The 19581-nt window shown below is 42.4% G+C and overlaps 1 protein-coding gene across 1 annotated transcript in view; it reads left to right on the top strand.

The window, feature by feature from the left end:
* Rgs22 (regulator of G protein signaling 22) overlaps nucleotides 1-19581 on the top strand; it is a 94676-nt gene that overhangs the window by 57822 nt on the left and 17273 nt on the right. The window contains exons 15-20 of the mRNA XM_057792158.1: nucleotides 5857-6051; nucleotides 8246-8338; nucleotides 10987-11156; nucleotides 12772-12934; nucleotides 15125-15283; nucleotides 17659-17727. Of these exons, the coding sequence (XP_057648141.1) occupies nucleotides 5857-6051; nucleotides 8246-8338; nucleotides 10987-11156; nucleotides 12772-12934; nucleotides 15125-15283; nucleotides 17659-17727 (849 nt within the window). The remainder of the gene's footprint in view (nucleotides 1-5856; nucleotides 6052-8245; nucleotides 8339-10986; nucleotides 11157-12771; nucleotides 12935-15124; nucleotides 15284-17658; nucleotides 17728-19581) is intronic.

Genomic DNA, 19581 nt, shown 5'->3' with positions numbered 1-19581 from the left:
AGTCTTTGTATTTCGTCAAAACGTTAGGTAGCAGCAACTTAAACTTTACAAAAATTATAAAGGTGCTTAACTTTTTATTATGTAAGTTGTTTTATCTTCTTTATATATATGAGCATCCTATACTTGTTATAAAGTCATGAAGTTGTTCCTTGATTATTAGAAAGACATTTTGAGATTTTAATTTTTTTTAAAGATTCATTTTCTTTGATTCCATGAATGTCTGCCTGCCTGCATGTGTACTGCCTGCACTCCTGGTCCTCTCGGAGGTCAGCAGAGGGTGTTGGATCTCCTGAGACTACAATTAAGGATGTTTGGGAGCTGCTATGTGGGTGCTGGGGACTGAACTCGGCTCCTCTGAAGAGCAGCAAATAGTTTCAACTATTAGCCGGCTCTCCGGCCTGATATTCAGATTTTGATGCAGGAAGTCAGTTGAATACACTGTAAATTTACTGTAAATTTACTTTGTTTCCTGAAGTTGTGAAACGTTGGCCCTGGACATAACATGGCCATTGTTATCTTGCCTAGTAGCTATGACTGCCAGCTTGATCAGGCCTGTCATTACATCCTTGTGGAAGGAGGAGGGATGAAGGAGAGTCATTAGACTCTAACCTGAACTTGTAGCCACTCCCTTGTGACCCTCCCAGCAGTAGGCAATTTCCCCCTAGCTATATGAGGTATTGGGAATGTAGATGTATTCTAGGTATATGAAGTATATTGCGTTATATATAGGAGGTGGAAAATTATCTGACGGAGGGCTCTACATATGCAGATTTTGGGAGGCTGAAGCTACCCAGGTTGGTAGGGGACTTTTCAGGGATATGTGGTCAATCACACACGTGTGTATAATCTCCTATAAGTAGCTGAGTAGCAGTAGCGCGTAAGCTGGACCTGGGAGCAATTGTCCGTCTTCTACCTGTCTTTGGTACTCTTATCTAGAGTGAGTATGTATTTCTTTATAAGAACTGACAACTGAATTCTGTCTTCCTGTCTTTACTCCCTGGCTACCTTTGTCCCCACCCCCTTGGAGAGGTGAGGAGGCAGGGGGACAGCTCCACAGAATGTGCTGTTGTTGACTTGGGAATGGATGCCAGCAGGTGGGTGGCCTCTTAAGTCCCTGCCCTAGCGCTTTAACACCCTCTAGTTCTTTGATTTTACAATATATATATATTGTAAAATCAAGGAGATGGAGTAAATCTTGTTACTTCTGAGGATTCTGCTGGTCATCATAGGAACCGATACTTAAACAAGGGGACATTTCTTAGGTGATAATGAACAGTGTTCTGAAGTCCGCATTAGGAAGCAAAAGGAGAGGGAGGGAAAATAAGCACCACACTTAGGGGTGATCATCTGGCAGGGGCGCTGGCCTTTGACAGTCTTTCCATCTTCCAACGTCTTTCTTAATCTCTTTCTTCCGTGTTTTACAGTTTTAATTATAGACATCTTTAATATCTTTGCTTAACAATTATTAAAAGGTAATTTTAGGCTGTTTTGAATAAGATTGTTTTCCTGATCTCTCTTGGTGTGTTTGTCATTGCCATACAGGAAGACTATTAGCTTTGTGTATTAATTTTGTGTTCTGACACTTTGCTGAAAATGTAAGTTCTGAGAGTTTTTTGCTGAAATCTTAAGGCTCTCTTAGGTATAGAATCATGTCATCTGCAAAACAGAGACTCTTAACGTTTTTCTCCCTCTTTCTTCTGTACCTTTAGCTTGATGTGTGGTGGGTCTTTCCAGAAGCTTTTTCTGCATCTATCAGCATAAGCTGTAATCAGAGCTTTCTCTGACCTGCCCCATCCCACAGCCATTTCTAAGTAATCACTCAGAGGCTTAATATTAATTACAGAATGTTTGACATATAGTTCAGGCTTATTATCAACTAGCTCTTATGTTTAAATTGACCCATTATTATTAATCTATGTATTGCCACGTGGCCATGGCTTTTACCAGTCTGTTGACATCTTGCTTCCTGAGTGGCCAGCTCATTCTCTCCCTTCACTCCACCCTTCTCCTCTCTGTATCTCCATTTGACTTTCCCACCTATCTATATTCTGCCTGGCTATAGGTCAATTCAGATTTTATTATCAACCAACGAGAACAACACATATTTACAGTGAACAGAAGGGTTATTCCACAGCAATGCACATGCGGTTTCTGCCTTTGAAACAATTCATGTCCTTTATAGTATTTGCTGATTTATATAATATTGAACCAACCCTGTATCTCTGGAATAAAGCCAACTTGATTATGATAAATGATACTTTGAGAAATTCTTGAATTTGTATAGCGAGTATTTTGTTGAGGATTTTGTATCTGTAATTGGTCTGTAATTTTCTTTATCTTTGTCTGGTTTTGTAGAAGGAGTTTGGCAACGTCTCTTCTTTATTTTATGGACTAGTTTGGAAAGCATTGGTGTTGATGAAGTTCTGGTAGAATTTACTAGTGAATCCACATATGCACTGACTTTTTCAGCTGGGAAACTTTTAAATTCAATTTCACTGCATATTATACTTGTGCTTAAACTGTTTGTCTCATCTTGGTTTAATTTTTAAAAAAATATTTATTTATTATGTATACAGTGTTCTTCCTCCATGTATGCCCACCCGCCAGAAGAGGGCACCAGATCTCATTACAGATGGTTGTGAGCCACCATGTGGTTGCCGGGAATTGAACTCAGGACCTCTGGAAGAGCAGCCAGTGCTCTTAACCTCTGAGCCATCTCTCCAGCCCCTGCTGGTTTAATTTTTATGGGTCATGTGTGTCTAGAAATTTATCCATTCTTAAATTTTTTCAATTTAATGGAATATATATTTTTAGGTAAGAGCTAATGATCTTCTGAATTTCGTTGGCGTCTATTTTAATGGCTCTCTTTTTGTCTCTAAATTTATTAATTTGGATCTTCTCTCTTTTGGCTAGTTTGCTTAAAGGTTTGCCTTTTAAGTCCAGAAGAAAGTGTCAAATCCCCCGGTGCTGGAATTACAGACAGTTGTGAGCTGCCCAGTGGGGGTGCTGGGAACTGGAAGAGCAGAACGCACTCTTATGTGCTGAGGTGTCTCTCCGGCCCTGCATTCTGGTTTTGTGGGCACTTAGAGCTGCAGGTGTCCCTCTGAGGATGGCTCTCACTCTATCTCCTGGGTTTTCATATGTGGTGTTTTCATGTGTATTTGACCTATGAATGTTTGCATTTTTTCTCAATTTCCTCAGCTTGTTCAATAGTGTTCTTTAGTCCTTGTGAGTTTGCATGTGTCCTAGGGTCTCTCTTGCCTTTGGTTTGTACTTTGATTCTATTGGAATCAGGTAGAATACAAGGAATACTTTAATTTTTCTGAATTTGTTAAGATTTTCTTTGAACCCTGATAGATGAGATATGTTAGAAAAAGTTCTATGGGCTTCTGAGAAAATGTGTATTCTGTGGCGTTTAGATAGAATAGAATTCCATAGATGTCTGTTAAGTCCATTTGATCTGTGATATCATTTCACTGGGGTGTCTCTCTGTCTGTTTGTGATGGGATGCCCGATCAGCTGCTGACAGTGGGAGTGATGTCACCCAGTGCTTTTGTGCTTGGGTCAATTCGTGAGCTTACATCTGGTAGTATTTTATGAAACTAATGATAATGTCCTCTTGATCGACTGTTCTCTTAGTCATGAGTGGTGTCCTTTATCTTTCCTCGCCTGCTTTGAATGTGTTGCCGGATGTTTAGAACAGTGGTACCAGCTTATTTCTCGGGTCTGTTTGCTTGGGAAACCTATTCCATCTATTTATTCCAGGTGCTGTCTACCTTTTGTGATGAGGTGCTTTTCTTGGAGGCAACAAACAGATGGCTCCCAGTTTTTGACCTAATCTCCTAGTGCCTTTGGACTGAGTAACTGAGACCATTAGTATTCATTCAGATGTTTGTATCTTTGCACATAATTATGATCATCTTTCGTTCCGTCTGGTATGGCATTTAACCCTGCCTCACTAGGTGCCACCACTGTAGGGATAATAATTTCGGGGGGAAGGATATTGACTTGGTTTTTTGTGTTTCTTATGCCCCTGTGTTGGGATTTACACATCGGGTATAATTTTGTTGCTTGCTTTATGTTTTATCAGCTATATTTTTCTAGTTGAAGTGTTTATAGTGTTCACATGAGACTTGGCTGTGGTGGTGTGTCCTTGAGAAAATAATTGCTTAGTTCAAGAGCTCGAGGTGTCTGGCGTAAGCTTTACATCATTCCCTGTGTGGGATAACTGGGAAAGCAACCACGGCTCCTTGGTAGCACAGCTATGCAAGTTTGCACTAGCCAGGCAGCAAGAGTGGCCCCTCTGACTTCACAACTGCTGCAGGACAAACAATCAAGGATAATATGGAGTGTGCATGGATTCTAGTTATTAAAATGAGGGTGGAAGGGAAATAAGGTGACCAACTGTGATGACCAAAGATTGACTTCGGAAAAGAATTGAGTCAGGTAAAGTTGGTGGGAGGAAGAAGCTGGGACACTCTTAGGGCCACAGATTGAGAGATCGTTAAATCTGTGGCAGGTTGCAATTAGATAAAAAGAGGAGGAGGTAAAGATGAAAGAAGGAAGAAAAGACCTCCAAATAAGAGCTGCGTCTATGAGGTGGTTGAGGAGTCAAGTCTGCCTGACAGTCAACAGGGTGGAGAACACAAGCAACCGTCCTAACACCTAACTGAGCAACAGGCGAACAAAAGCAAAAGCGCCAGGAGAGATCCATGCAGGAGCGAAGTAAACAACAGAAAATAAGGAACAAAAATACCTCCAGAGTTAATTGCTGGCAGCTGTGCTGAGCTGGAATTTCTTGGTTTCCTCTGGATCCCTGGCAGGTTCCTAGTGCTGTGATGTGGGGGAGGGGAGAGAAGGAGCCATTGGTCTCTGCAGCCCCGCCTCCCGTGTTCCTGGGGTTTTGCACATGAAAGGGTGAGGTGGTACGTTCTTTCCTGGTAGTTTCCCTTAGATTCCTGCACTTCTGGCCTCTCATGGTTCTGCAGGTCTGGGTTATGTGAGGGGCAGCACTTCCTGAGCCTTAAAACATTTTAAATATGTGTATACACACACACATACACACACACACACACACACACACACACACACGTAATATCTACTATTCAGGGATAGTGATACCACAGTGTTACTAAATTGTTCCTCAGGTCTAAACAGCTATTATTGAGCAATAAGACAAATAGAACGTGGGGGGTGGCATTTGTGGGAGGCTGTGGGAAGTTCTGTGTGTAACCCCAGTTACTACTATCGCCTTCCAGCACCCACCCCACAGTTAGACACCAGATGGAGATATTTTATGCCCAAAGTGGGGGACGGGCAATTGACCATTCTTAGAACTAAAGGCTGGGTAATTTGGCATTTAGATTAGAAGACTACCAATAGCCAGATTTTTAACCCTATATGATCTTGGCTTTTATTTCTTTTTATTTTTAATTTAATTTAATTTAATTATGTTTTTGTTGTTTGTTTGAGATGGCGTCATAGCCCATGTCAGCCTCGACTGCACTATAAAGTGGAAGTGACCTTGAGCTGACCTTTCAGCCTCCGTTCCTGAGTGCTGGGCTGCAAGCTGTAATGCAAAACGCTGTGTCCAAGCAGTGTAGAGCTTGGGTGTAGGTGCAAGTCAGTGGTGGAGCCCTTGCCTAGCACGCAGGATTCCTTCTGTAATACGCACAAGGAAACCGTTATCTGACAGAAACATCTAGCTGCTAATTTGCAGTGAAAAACAGAAAGGAGAGCATCCTTTCCGACAAATCTAGTGTGCATCAAGTTCTGTTCTGTCATCTTTGCCAACGAATTTGCTAACTCTCGTGGCTTCTCACAATGCCCCCTCTGTCCCACCCTCTCCTCCCTTAGTATCTTTTTGCCACTTACATTGCTCCGTCAGCCACTCTCGACATTGGGCTGCAACAGGAAGAGAAGAAAGACATTTACATGAGAATCCAGCCACCGTTTGAGGACCTCTTTGACACAGCCGAGGAGTACATCCTCCTCGTCCTTCTGGAGCCCTGGACACAGATGGTGATGTCAGACCAAGTGGCTTACAGAAAGGTACCATGGCCTAGCCAACAGTGCTTGCAGAAAAGGCTCGAGCAAGGCCTCAGGGGGTACAGCCCCGGGTGGCAAGGCCTCAGGTGGGCCAGGGCTCTGTAGTCAGGACTGGGGAGGACCCAAGGCACAGGCAGGGAAAACGTTTATTCACTCTGTTTGTTTTTTATCTTTATGATTTGTTTTTTTGTTGCCATCCCTGCTGTTTCCTAGCAGAAGACTCAATCTCACAGTCCTAGCTCTCTGTACGAATATGTCAGAAGAGAGACGTGAGTTTTCCGTTAGTGCAAAGCAGCCGGATTGGTGGTGTCTTTCCCTGATGTCTTCAGCAGTGATCTCACAATGAGCGGAAATACCCATTTTATTTTCTACTGGATGCTTACAGTAAATATCACACTGTAGAAAATCTAAATGCTTCCCGTGTATCGTGAAAAGAAGACCCTCTGACTTCAGGGCTTCTATTTAAAGTACCGGGTGTTCATCAAATCAGACGCTTGACTGGATAAGTTTGTACATAGCTTTTTACTTTGCAAAAGATGTCAGCACTGGAATATTTTCATTATTATTACTGATAGACATAGGAAATTCCTTTAGAATCACAAGTTAAGACTGTCCTTGGGTATTTTGCACCAGGTAAATGCGTGTACCCGGTGCGTGAGGCCGTTGTTGCAGGGGCTGAATTCTTTATTAATATCCACTCAAGGACTTGAGTTGTCTACCAAGAAAAATAAATTAAGCAATTATAATGAAATTAATATAGAAACACTTTGCATAGACTCATCTCATTGGATTGTGACTTAAATAATTCTAAAAACTTGATAAATTCAATGACCAAAATAATTAGATTTCATTCCTTAATTTTTGCAGTTCTAAAACATTAACCTAGCCGGGCGGTGGTGGCGCACGCCTTTAATCCCAGCACTCGGGAGGCAGAGGCAGGCGGATCTCTGTGAGTTCGAGACCAGCCTGGTCTACAAGAGCTAGTTCCAGGACAGGCTCCAAAAAACCACAGAGAAACCCTGTCTCGAAAAACCAAAAAAAAATAAAAAATAAAAAAATAAAACATTAACCTAATATCCTATCTACTATAGAAAAATACACTAGAAAGATTAGTCTGTCACATGATATTTTAAAAGCCTCTCTTAACTCATATTTGTAATACATATTGCAGTTCATAGAAGAAATGTGAAGTCTGTAAGCGATCCTGTAATTATAAAAGAAATTTGGAAGTATAGTTGCCCCGAACTAAAACATTTTGGCATTAGCAAATGAATCTTACGAAAATGTGTAAGATGGATTTTATACTGTTAGTTCTTAGCAAAAGGAAAAACACTGATCTTAGTTCTGGAATCTTCCTCGACTTCAGTCCAGATGACTCGCTGATTATGTAATGTAATCTCGTAATCTTGTTCCCCAGAAGGACTTCCAAGCAGACCCCCACAGCTAGCTGTGAAGTACAGGACGTTCTCAGGCTGCTAGCCAGACAAACTTGACTGGTTTCCCCCTGCAACAGAGAATTGGAGAGTGGCCTTATTCTCCTGCCTATAGAAAATGACACTTTATAAAATGTTAGAAAGACAAACCTGCTATAAGCAGTAATTTGATCAACTGCTTCCTCTTTTGCTATAGCAATAAAACCCTTAGGAATACCAGTAAACAGCCTGTCCTTTCTTGTTCTCCTGTGAAGTATTTGGTTCCTACACCCAGCAGCCTTTGTCTTCTCCGTGATTCATTCTGTGATGTTGATTAGAAACCGGAAATGTGACTGCAATATTCATCTCGCGTGTGTGTGCCCCAGGGAGGAGGGGTTCGTTGACAGCAACTGTGTAATTGAATAGAAAATGTTCATCCTGCCGGGCGGTGGTGGCGCACGCCTTTAATCCCAGCACTTGGGAGGCAGAGGCAGGCGGATCTCTGGGAGTTCGAGGCCAGCCTGGTCTACAAGAGCTAGTTCCAGGACAGGTTCCAAAACCACAGAGAAACCCTGTCTCGAAAAACCAAAAAAAAAAAAAAAAAAAAAAAAAAGAAAAAAAAGAAAAGAAAATGTTCATCCTTTGTTGTGTATATTTGACGTATCACTTCATTGTAGCTAATATTTTAATGAGGCAGTTCGCCCTTTTGGAAGCCCACTGCTTTTGGTAAACTGTGCCCCGTCCCCCATTTTTCATGATGTGCGTTCAGCTCTGCTGATTTTCAGGTGACATTACAAGAAGAGACCCGGCAGCTAGATTCCACCTACTTCAGGAAGCTGCACGCTCTGCATAAGGAGACAGTTTCCAAGAAGGCTGAGGTAAGACTCTGACTTAGAATCCAGAGACACAACCATCTTGCACTCTGCTGGTGAGGGATCTTACATTGAGATGTGGAGTGGTTAAGGACTTGGACGGGGCACCAGCCTGCTGCCCCACGGCCACACTTGCTGCGTTTGACAGGCCACGGTGTTTTCCGCATGTCAGTAGCTGTATTCGTTGTCAAATTATACGAGTTCCTTTGCATTTTCTCAACAAAAAGAAACTCAGATTTTTAAAAAAGAAAAATGGAGAAAATAGTTGGAAAAGTCAGTAAAAAGATCATAGGAGTGGGCAGGGTATCAACTCCTATCTTTATCTGCAACACGGTGATGTTTGTTTGTTTTGAGACAGTCCCGTGTAAACCGCGTGGCCTTTCCCTAGTATGTAGCTGAGGAGACCTATGCTCACCCTCCTCCTGACACTGCCTCTCAAGTACTGGAGGGATTACATGTATGTGCTATCATGACCAGCTCAAATTTTCAAGTTTTATATTAATTAGATAAATCTTGATATGCCCATAAAACCATAAAATTAATGAACACATCTACATAAAATTTGCAGTTAATTGGCCTGTTCAGGACATACAGTTATATAAATATATGGCATAAAAACACTAATGTCAAGCTGGGTGTGGTGGCTCACATTCCCACCTTTAATCCCAGCACTTGGGAGGCAGAGGCAGGCAGAGCTCTGTGAGTTCGAGGCCAGCCTGGTCTACACAGAGAGTTCTAGGACAGCCAGGACTGCATAGACAGTGCCTATGTCAACAAAATGAACAAAACCCAACCCTCCAGTCATATCATGTAACCCTGCTTATGTAACATTACATATATTTACACACGTGTACGTATATCCAGAGAGAGAGATCTGGGAAGAAGTTCAGCAAAATGGGAGAGGATAGTTCAGAGTGCTGGGTTTGGGTGACTTTTAGTTTCTTTTTTGGGTTGGTTTTTATATAAATAAGGTTTTTTCAAAAACAATAGTTTTTAAAATAGAACTTAGTAGTTGCTTTGTTGGTGCCAAAGTTCTCTATTTGATGTAGCATTCATTCAAACCTGGGAAGAGCACAGGCATTCGGAAAGGTCCTATGTAACAATGATGTGCTTTAAGTTCCAGGGGCAACATTTATAATGCTATACATAATTCCTCCATATAAGGAACATTGCTTTTTAAAATATTTATAGTTTATCTCACGACTGCACATTTTAAAAAACTAATACAGAGGTGAGTTATCTATATTAAAAATCACATGTGGTTTGTGCTGGAGAGATGACTCAGTGGTTAAGAGCCACTGGGCTCAAATCCCACCATCACATGGTGGCCCACAAGGGTCTGTAACTCCAGTTCCAGGGATCTGATGCTGTCTTCTTACCTCTGCACACAAGGTGAGGCAAAACACTCACAATAAAATAAATTTTAAAAATTTTAAATAATTATGAGAGAATATTTAATATCTATTATAAATTATTAAAATAAAAATATAATTACAAAACCATAGCTACATGATTATATTCCTCATTTTAAATAAACTACATATACACATATATTTATATATAATATATAAAAATGTTATATCCATGTATATTATATGTGTTATATTGTTGTATATTATATATAATATATTCTTATATATACTTTATATTTGATGTATAACTATAGCATATATGATATGCTATATATAGCATATGTGATTTTTGATATTTTATGTATTATATATAAATATGCTGTTTATATATCATATAAAATGTTTGCTATTTTTATATGTCTTAAAAATTACATTTATTTATTTATTTATTTATTGTGTTTCTGTGGATTTTAGAAGACAACTTTTTTGGGTTTTGGTATTTTTTTTTTTTTTGTGACATTGTTTCTAAGTAGGCCTGTTTGTCCTGGAACTTGCTCTGTAGACCAGGCTAGGTTCAAACTCAGAGATCTGCCTGCCTCGGCCTTCCAAGTGCTGGGATTAAAGGTGTGCACCATGCATATGTAGTTTATTTATATGTGTGTGTATCTATATATATTTATATATGTATATTATATAATTCATATGTATGTACATATACGGAGAGACTAAGAGGCCATATAGTGATGGTAGTTATCCGTGGGTATTTATTTTATAGTATTAGTTTATGGTTTTGTGTTTTATTGCAAAAGGCATTTCCCCTTTACTAAGAAATAAAAGTAATATTTTGAAGACAAATATTTTGTACACTGGGAGCCGAGCGGTGGTGGCGCACGCCTTTAATCCCAGCACTCGGGAGGCAGAGGCAGGCGAATCTCTGTGAGTTCGAGACCAGCCTGGTCTACAAGATCTAGTTCCAGGACAGGCTCCAAAGCCACAGAGAAACCCTGTCTCGAAAAAAAAAAAAAAAAAAAAAAAATTGTACACTGGGCACCCTTATGAACTTGTGCTCATACACACGTGCACACAGAGTACTTTGTATCATACACACAATGTTTACTAAATACTCATTAAAAAGGGGCAGTGAAGACCTTGAGAGTCAGAATGTGAACATGTAGTTTGTCTAGCTCTACCAGTTGTAAACTGGCCCTGCCCAGCAGTTAACTTTTATTTTAGGTTTCCTGTTTAACACTGCAAATAATTTGTTGCATTTAAGAGATTTTTGTGAAAGCATTTTGTCCCCAGGACACTGCTGGGCCTGCAGCTGGCAAGCTGTCGCTGTCTGACGTCTCCAAACACACAGAGTATTGGAGCAATGTCCCTGAGGAATACCAGCACTTCACCTTTAATGATCTGCTTAACAACAAACTGGAATTCGAACATTTCCGCCAGTTTCTAGAATCTCATTCTTCAAGGTGAGAAAATACCTAATTTTAAATATATTTCTCAGTAAAATAAATTCTTTTTTGATACTAATTTTGATTTATGCTATATTAATGGCCTGGTAGCAGATTTTCTTTTAAAGATGGGAGATAAGCACAGAAAACTTAGCAGTGAACATATAACCCAGTTTAGTGACTAGCTCTTTGGCCTTTACCTTTCCCAACTTGGCAATTCAAGCCACAGATTTAGGACCCAGGACCTTGCCTTTCCAGGTAGAGGCAGATCCCACCATATCTGTCATTCTAATTGGTCCAGCAGTTTACCAGGGCACCCTTGTCCTCTGGGTTAACCTGTGTTAGACAATAGTGATGCATGTCTCCCTGGGGACCAGCCACCCCAGCCTGACCTTCCCCTTGATGATGTGGTAGGGGAACCCCATCTTTCTACACTGGGTAGGCAGGAAGACCACCAACTCAACGGGGTCTGCGTCATGGGCAATCACCAGCAGCTGAGTCTTCTTGTTCTCCACCAAGATGGTGACTGTATTGACCCCTGCTGGAAGGACAAGTGGTCTCTTAGTTGGAATGACGCCTTTGCCAGCAGCCTAACCTTCTTCTGCTCTGTGTCTGGTCCATACTTGTGGGCAAACCTAAGCAGCTAGGTAGCTGTTTTCTGGTCCAGGGCCTGCGGGAACTGGTTAAGGGCAGGAGATTTTTTAGCCGTTTAAAAAGGACGGTCCTTTGCCACTGCAGTCTAGTGTAGCGGAGCCGTATGACAAAGCTTTTGGGCTGGATGTCCTGCCCAATGGTGATGTTCTCAGGCCTTTTCTCAAACAAACAATTTACCACCATTTTGACCTTCTGTTTCTTCCTTTCTTCACGACAGCAAGGGGCAGGGGCCGCCTTCTTTCCTGGGGCATCTTATTGGCCAGAGGCAGTAGATCTTTACCTATGTCAGTGAAAACTGACGGACAAAAGTCTGCTTAAAAGACCCTGACGAGCGTGCAACTGCTTTAGCCTCCCGTGTTATTCTCAGCAGTCGTGCAGTGCTTGGGGCTATTTTTAGTCCTAGCTGGCTTGAAGCAACTTTTAAGCTTTCTCTTCTGCTGCTCCCTTTAGTATTTCTGGGAACTGTCTCTTATAGTTCCCTAATTACTGTAAAAGTTCACAGTTCTATTAACTAACATATAAATCAAGCATTGCAGTTTTAGAAATTTTTGTACTATGAACTGAAACTTTGATCATATTTTTCTCTCACATTAACAGAAACTGGTTTGAATTTAGGGCCAAACTTCTCCTCATCCTGATGAGGATTATTCTGAATTTGTACCATTATCAAATAACCATGACATATATGTGGCATTTCCCTGTATTTGACGTTGAAGATGCCAGTCCAATCCTCAGAGGCAACTCTGAGACACCGCCAGTAAACGAGAGATCTGCTGCACACTCCATACCTTCACCAGAAGCCGTTCATGTAGCAAGAGTTAAGGCTGTAGCAACAGCGGAGCCATCTGCTGGGCTTGGATGAGGCTGTGCTGTAGACACTCGTCCTTGATCTAACCAGACAGCCACCTCCCGCCTGTCAGCAGCTTGGTCAGTGTCTAATTGACTCTCGAGGCTAAGAAAGAATGCACTCTCTTTTCAGCGTTGACCTTGCGTGTTGGACAGACATCGAACAGTTCCGAAGAATGCTTTTTAAGGACCAGAAGCAAAGGGAGGCAAAGTCTATAGACATTAAAAACAAATACCTTAATAAGAAGTATTTCTTCGGCCCCAGCAGCCCAGCTTCTTTGCATCAGCAGGACCAGGTATGAGCATGTTTGGAGTGTACAGGCGATCCCTTCTTTCGCCAACAGCACAAAGGTCTCTTTTTGCTGTGTGTTACAGTTTCGGAGAGACACTTTGGTTTAGGTGTCTGGTGGGCATCTATAAATCCCTGAAGTTCACTCAAGTATTACATGTCCTAAAACATGTCACTTTCAAGTTACTTTATTGGATAAAATGTTATTCATCTAGGTTGGTTTTAAGGACAGTGTTCATGAATTTGGGGTACAAAGACAGCGTCACACTGATTTGATTTTGTCATTCATTGAGTGCCCGTGTGTGTCGCTAGTGTGTCTCACGCTGTTTTAGGGCTCAGGACCAAGTGCGAAACCACAGGGACAAGGGCCTTGGGTCTCCAACAGGAGAAAAGGGCCACATTCACCCCTGAGCCTAGCTGCTACCTCTGGTTCCTTCTTAAGCTGCTGTTGCTCAAAGGCTTTTTTTGATCTTCGAAAACACCGTCTATGATTCTCTCACCCTAGAATGGAGGCTTTCCTTTGCTTTTGTTTTTCAGACAGCGTCTCTCTACATAGCCCTGGCTGTCCTAGAGCTCTCCATAGAGTGTAGACCAGACTGACCTCAAACTCACAGAGATTCACCTGCCTCTGTCTCCCAAGAGCTGGGATTTTGGGCGTGCATCTCCATGCCCAGCCTAGAAACATCTCACAGACTGTGAACATAGATTTAGCCACGTTGTTGTGCCATGGCAGTGGCCTGAATTACAGATTCTACGGACAATGAAGCCATCAGTTACAGGAAACAATCTGCTTATGCTTTTGAAATTTAGAGTTAAAAGTGATTTATTTAGTGTGAGGTGGTTTTTTTTTAACTATCTAAAGAGCAAACGTATTCTGTAAATCTTTTTTAATTGTTAAAGCTTATAAAGAAGTATTCTTTACTGGTTAATACTTAGAAAATGAAATTTCAGATTAATATTAGATTCAGTAAAGAAAAAACTCTGAGCTATTCATGAATCCAGACAACCAACCCCATAAACTGACTCTGGAGCGGGTGAAGGCACGGAGCTTGGAGGGAAAGAAGGGCGGCATGTTAGAGGTGTGACTAGGCCACGTGTGGGCCGAACACATGGGAAGCATTTGTCTTGTTTGGCGTGAGGCTTTGTGGCGTCTGACACAGCTGTGTGAACGTGCTGTAGTACACGCCGCTTGCTGAGCATTTAGACGACGGTGGGGCGTCACCGCTGCCATCAAGCCAATGCTCTGGCTTACAGCAGATGTCTTTGCCAGCCTATCTCTACCTTTTTTATACCTGGGAGTTGCCTCACATTTTATACAGCTCACCCCACCCCCGACTGAATTTAAAACCACTTTGCTCGGAAAAACGCAATCTTGTTTTTTACTCTTATTTAATATTGTTCAGGACAATTAAAAAGATAATTTCTGCTTTGTTTTTATATAAAATATTAGTAGTATTTTCTTAATTACATTTATCAAAGGTGAACTAAATAAAGGGCTTATCTCAGTGAGCAGACTCTTGGCAGTACGCAGAGGAAGGTGGGAACTGCTAACGAGGGAAGATTCAGGCCGTACACTCATGATATTCTGTCAGTGCTGATGGCTGTACAAATCAGAGGGGCACGACCTTCCTCTCCCTGCTGCCTCCCCTGGGCTCTTCCCGAATGACATCAGAGAAGCACCAGGGAGGGGGCAGCCACCCCACCACCTCTGCCCAACAACTCAGCCACCAAGTTTGTCGCTACTGTGTCAAGGACCTGGGTCAGGAGCCCTCTTAACTAATCGGACACCTCGTTTCCCTCACCTATGAAGAGAAAGATGCTCCCTGCAATGGTTCAGTTAGACTAGAATCACGTATTTGTAAGAACTCAGAAAAGCAGTAGTCACCACCTTGTGTCATAGTTACCGAGACCATGGAGGGAAAAAGTGTTGGTGCCTGGGAGCCTGGGTGGATCTCAGTGGCAGAAATTAGGCCCTGACACAGAAAAAAAACACAAAACAAAAACCCACCTCATTGCTGTGCTTTTTCCAGTATTCCACGGGAGGCAAAACCATACATTAAGAAGACGTTTTATGGAAAATGGAAATCGTGGCACCTATCCAATATGATGTAAAAGGTTCAACATGAACGAGTGAATTAAATGGCTTTTATTACTTTAAAAAAAGCATGTGGTTTCTGTGCTGTTTTTACTCTTCTAGATAATGCTCATGAGTGGCGGCTGGGGGAGGATCCTTCACGAGCAGCTTGACCCATCTGTGCTGGTGGAAATCCAGAAACACGTCTTGAATAGGCTGGAAAATGTGTGGCTGCCGCTGTTCCTCTCAAGCGAACAGTTTGCGTCCCGTCAGAAGATAAAGGTACATGACCGGCATAATTTTGGATAGCCATTGGCAGGAACTAGCCAATCCTTCAGTGTGAGTACCTGTGAACCAGTCATGAGCCTGCAGTGGGTAGCTATGACAAGCAAGGAATCAGGCTTCTCAAATTCCCAACTCCAGCATTTGCCGCACATTCGTGGCTCCTCTTCCGAGTTTCGTTTGTTTGGTATTTCCATTTGAGAAGTAAGACTGTCAGCAACAACTGTACTAGGCCGTGGTACCACATGCCTGTAATCCATGACTCTAGGGGTAGAGGCAGCGGTATCCTTGCAAGTTACAGGCCCAAATACAGCTACAAAATGAAGCCCCCCTCTTAACAGCAACGACAACAATGTATGCTTGATTTCTTAGCATGGTACCCAGCAAGAAGAGACTTAAATATCATCTAGTAATGCAGTTGGGTTTTGTTTTGGGTTTTGGTTTTTGTTGCTGTTTGGTTTGGGTTTTGTTTTGTTTTTATTGTGTTTTAGAAGCAGGTCTCTTTACACAGTCCTGACTAACCTGTAACCAGGTGAAGTGGCATCTGACTTACTGATATTATTACCACATTTTTTTGTTGTTGTTTTTTTGTTTTTGTTTTTTGAGACAGGGTTTCTCTGTGGCTTTGGAGCCTGTCCTGGAACTAGCTCTTGTAGACCAGGCTGGTCTCGAACTCACAGAGATCCGCCTACCTCTGCCTCCCAAGTGCTGGGATTAAAGGCGTGCGCCACCACCGCCCGGCCCACATTTTCTTTTTACCACAGTCAAATTATTGTAGCTTGTAGTCATTTCCTTTGCATTCTGTGTGTGAGCAGCAAAACAAACTGATTGTAGCTGTCTTCAGCCGAAGATGCGAAGCCAGTGAGATTTTGAGTGAACGAAGCTGGGGCGCCTCCCATACTTAGAAGAGGAACTGACACCCAAGCTTTAGAAAGATGTAGTCAGGGGTAGCACTGGGAATCTAACAAGAAAGAGCAGCTCTCCTTCCCCTGATCTGTGCCTGTCACAAAGACACAGGGCATGGCGTGAGCTTGATTCTGAACCTGCCTAGCATGCAGGGGGCCCCAGGCTCAAACTGCAGCATTACTTTGTCTTACAGGCCTGGCCTCTTTAGCTGAGCTGCTAGGAATAAAAGACACACAACATAGATCTGGCAGGAGTAGCTTCCCAGAAAAGGAAGAGATTATATACAACCAGAAATCCCCTAAATGCTGTTGTTCCTTGGTATCCAGAGAGGACCCACAGAACACTAAAAACCTGAAGATGCTGAAGCCCCTTTTATAAAATGAGGCTATATATGCATATAATTACATATAGTTCTCCATATACTTTATTTCATCATTAGATTACTTAAAAATCATAATACAATAAAAATGTTAAATAAATCTGGAAAAATAAATATAAGGGGAAGATGCCTGACATGCTCAATACAGATGCAGTTTTCTTATTTGAATATTTTGCATCAGAGGTTAGTTGAATCTATAGATGAAGAACCAGCAGGTATAGAAGGCAGCGGTACCTTCTGTATTCCTGTGAATTATGGGTGGCTCCTAAAAATCACTTATGGAAAATGTAAAATGGCTAGGAGATGGCACAACATCACTAACTCTACAGCTTCAGTTCTTACACAAGCTGAAGTGACACTGTCACCTGTGTTTGGAGTAGTGCCATTAGGTGACAGCACAGCTGGAGAACCCAACCAGGAGAACCCGCCCATAACGCGGAGTGCAGGGTTTCACTCCAGGAGAACCCACCCATAACGCGGAGTGCAGGGTTTCACTCCAGGAGAACCCACCCATAACGCGGAGTGCAGGGTTTCACTCCAGGAGAACCCGCCCATAACGCGGAGTGCAGGGTTTCACTCCAGGAGAACCCACCCATAACGCGGAGTGCAGGGTTTCACTCCAGGAGAACCCACCCATAACGCGGAGTGCAGGGTTTTACTCCAGGAGAACCCACCCATAACGCGGAGTGCAGGGTTTCACTCCAGGAGAACCCACCCATAATGTGGAGTGCAGGGTTTCACTCCAGGAGAACCCGCCCATAACGCGGAGTGCAGGGTTTCACTCCAGGAGAACCTGCCCATAATGTGGAGTGCAGGGTTTTACTCCAGGAGAACCTGCCCATAATGTGGAGTGCAGGGTTTTACTCCAGGAGAACCTGCCCATAATGTGGAGTGCAGGGTTTTACTCCAGGAGAACCTGCCCATAATGTGGAGTGCAGGGTTTTACTTCATGGTCTGAGTGTCATCGTCCTGAGTGACACTCTCCTACCTAACCTGACCTTTGCCTCATTCCTTGAGCTGTTAAAATAATAAAGAATTCAAACTTTAGCTATTCTGAATATGTTGCTAAAATAATTGATTATGCTTTTAGATACGGATGAAAGACATAGCGGATGAGCTTTTACTGCAGAGGCATGACAGGAAAATTGGAGTGTGGAAGGCAAGTAATTATATTCTCTCTCTTATAAATACTACTCTGTCAAAGTAGCACACACACTCATACTTGTCCACACTCATGAACATGTACAAACTCACACACGTGCACTCTTATACACTTACATACATACTAACAATTTTCACACACTTACACACACTCACACTCATATATACTCTCTCACACACACATACACTCTCTTATGCCGTCATTAGTCACACACATATCCTCTCTCTCCATCACACACACACACACACACACACACACACACACTCCTTGCTCCTGACCCTCATTGTCTAAACCTCTGACTGATGCCCGGTTGTGTTCGTGCTGGCAGATGGAACCTGGGGAAAAGTGTGACTCTGCAGAGCTCCTGACCTTTCGAATGTGGAGCACGTGAATTAGCTTAAATGTGCACTTTTCACTTGAGGCCCTAGGTTTGGTTCCCAACACTGGGGTGGATGGAAATGTATATATTTAATTGTGTGTGTCCTGGGCATGTTGAACAAGCTGTTCTTGCAGTATGTGGTAGTTTAATACCAGGAGAGTGAATCACACAGAATGAACAGGCCACGTGAAGCACAACCAACAGGTTAAATTGTCCTTCATGCCGGGTGGTGGTGGCGCACGCCTTTAATCCCAGCACTCGGGAGGCAGAGGCAGGTGGATCTCTGTGAGTTTGAGGCCAGCCTGGTCTACAAAGGGAGTTCCAGGACAGGCTCCAAAGCCACAGAGAAACCCTGTCTCGAAAAACCAAAAAAAAAAAAAAATCGTCCTTCATTACCCCTGTACTGGAAATCTCAACTTAGCTAGAAAGCAACTGTGGCAACCGTAATTTTGGAGGTCATCAAGATCTCTGTAATGCAAAGCTTTAGAAGATGGCGTATTTTGCTTTTTTTTTTTTTTTTTTTAAATATTTATTTATTATGTATACAGTGTTCTGTCTGTCTGTATCCTTGCTGGCCAGAAGAGGGCACCAGATCTCATTACAGATGGCTGTGAGCCACCATGTGGTTGCTGGGAATTGAACTCAGGAACTCTTGAAGAGCAGTCAGTGCTCTTAACCTCTGAGCCATCTCTCCAGTCCCGTATTTTGCTTCTTAACAAGTATGATGAGCACAGTCCTGTTGGTGAGTCTAAAAGCTCCTGAGGATTTGTCCGCTGAGGTCATGAAAAGTGAGACCCAGGTGACCCCTCCAAATTAGCACGCAAAGATAAAGGTTTAGCTCGCGTTGGAAGAATGCACGTCTCCATCAGGAAGACGTCATCTGTGGCTTCCTCTTGAAAGTAGACACTCTTTTGAAAGGCTTGTTTTTGTTACATCTTTATTGAAATACTAAGTATACTGAGCTTATAGTTTATATTATTGTGAATTATATTTTGCATTATTTTCTATTTATTTAAATTACAGGTTTTCTTTAAATGGCTAAGTTTTAGTATCTTAAGAAGCAGGTCTTAAAACAGTCTTTGTTGAGTGGGTTTTACATAAACATCCCACTTTAATCCATAGTTGCTCCTATTTAGAGGGCTGTAATCTTAATATGGACCAGATGTTGAGAGTCTTGAATTTTTGTCCAGAGAACATGGCATGTGCCTCACTAAACGGTGATAGGCATCTATGTCCCGTGTCTGGGTTAATGGCACCGCCACTCACCCAGACTGCCTGGGGTTGCTGCCACCTCTCTGTTCCAGTTCAAGGCCCTGCTCTGTCCAGGCTGCCCCTCTCCAGGCGGAATTCATTACTCTTTGCTTGCTGTTCCCAGGTCATTTCTTGCAAAACTCTCTCAAGCATTTGTATGGATGGTCACATGTGATTTGTTTCAAGGAACTTATTTAGTCCTTGTCAGAAATGGCATTTAG

This window comes from Chionomys nivalis, chromosome 17, assembly GCF_950005125.1.
Source record: "Chionomys nivalis chromosome 17, mChiNiv1.1, whole genome shotgun sequence".
Lineage (NCBI taxonomy): Eukaryota > Metazoa > Chordata > Mammalia > Rodentia > Cricetidae > Chionomys > Chionomys nivalis.
Note: the sequence above shows the minus strand (reverse complement) of the source record. Positions and strands in the feature narration are given on the sequence as shown.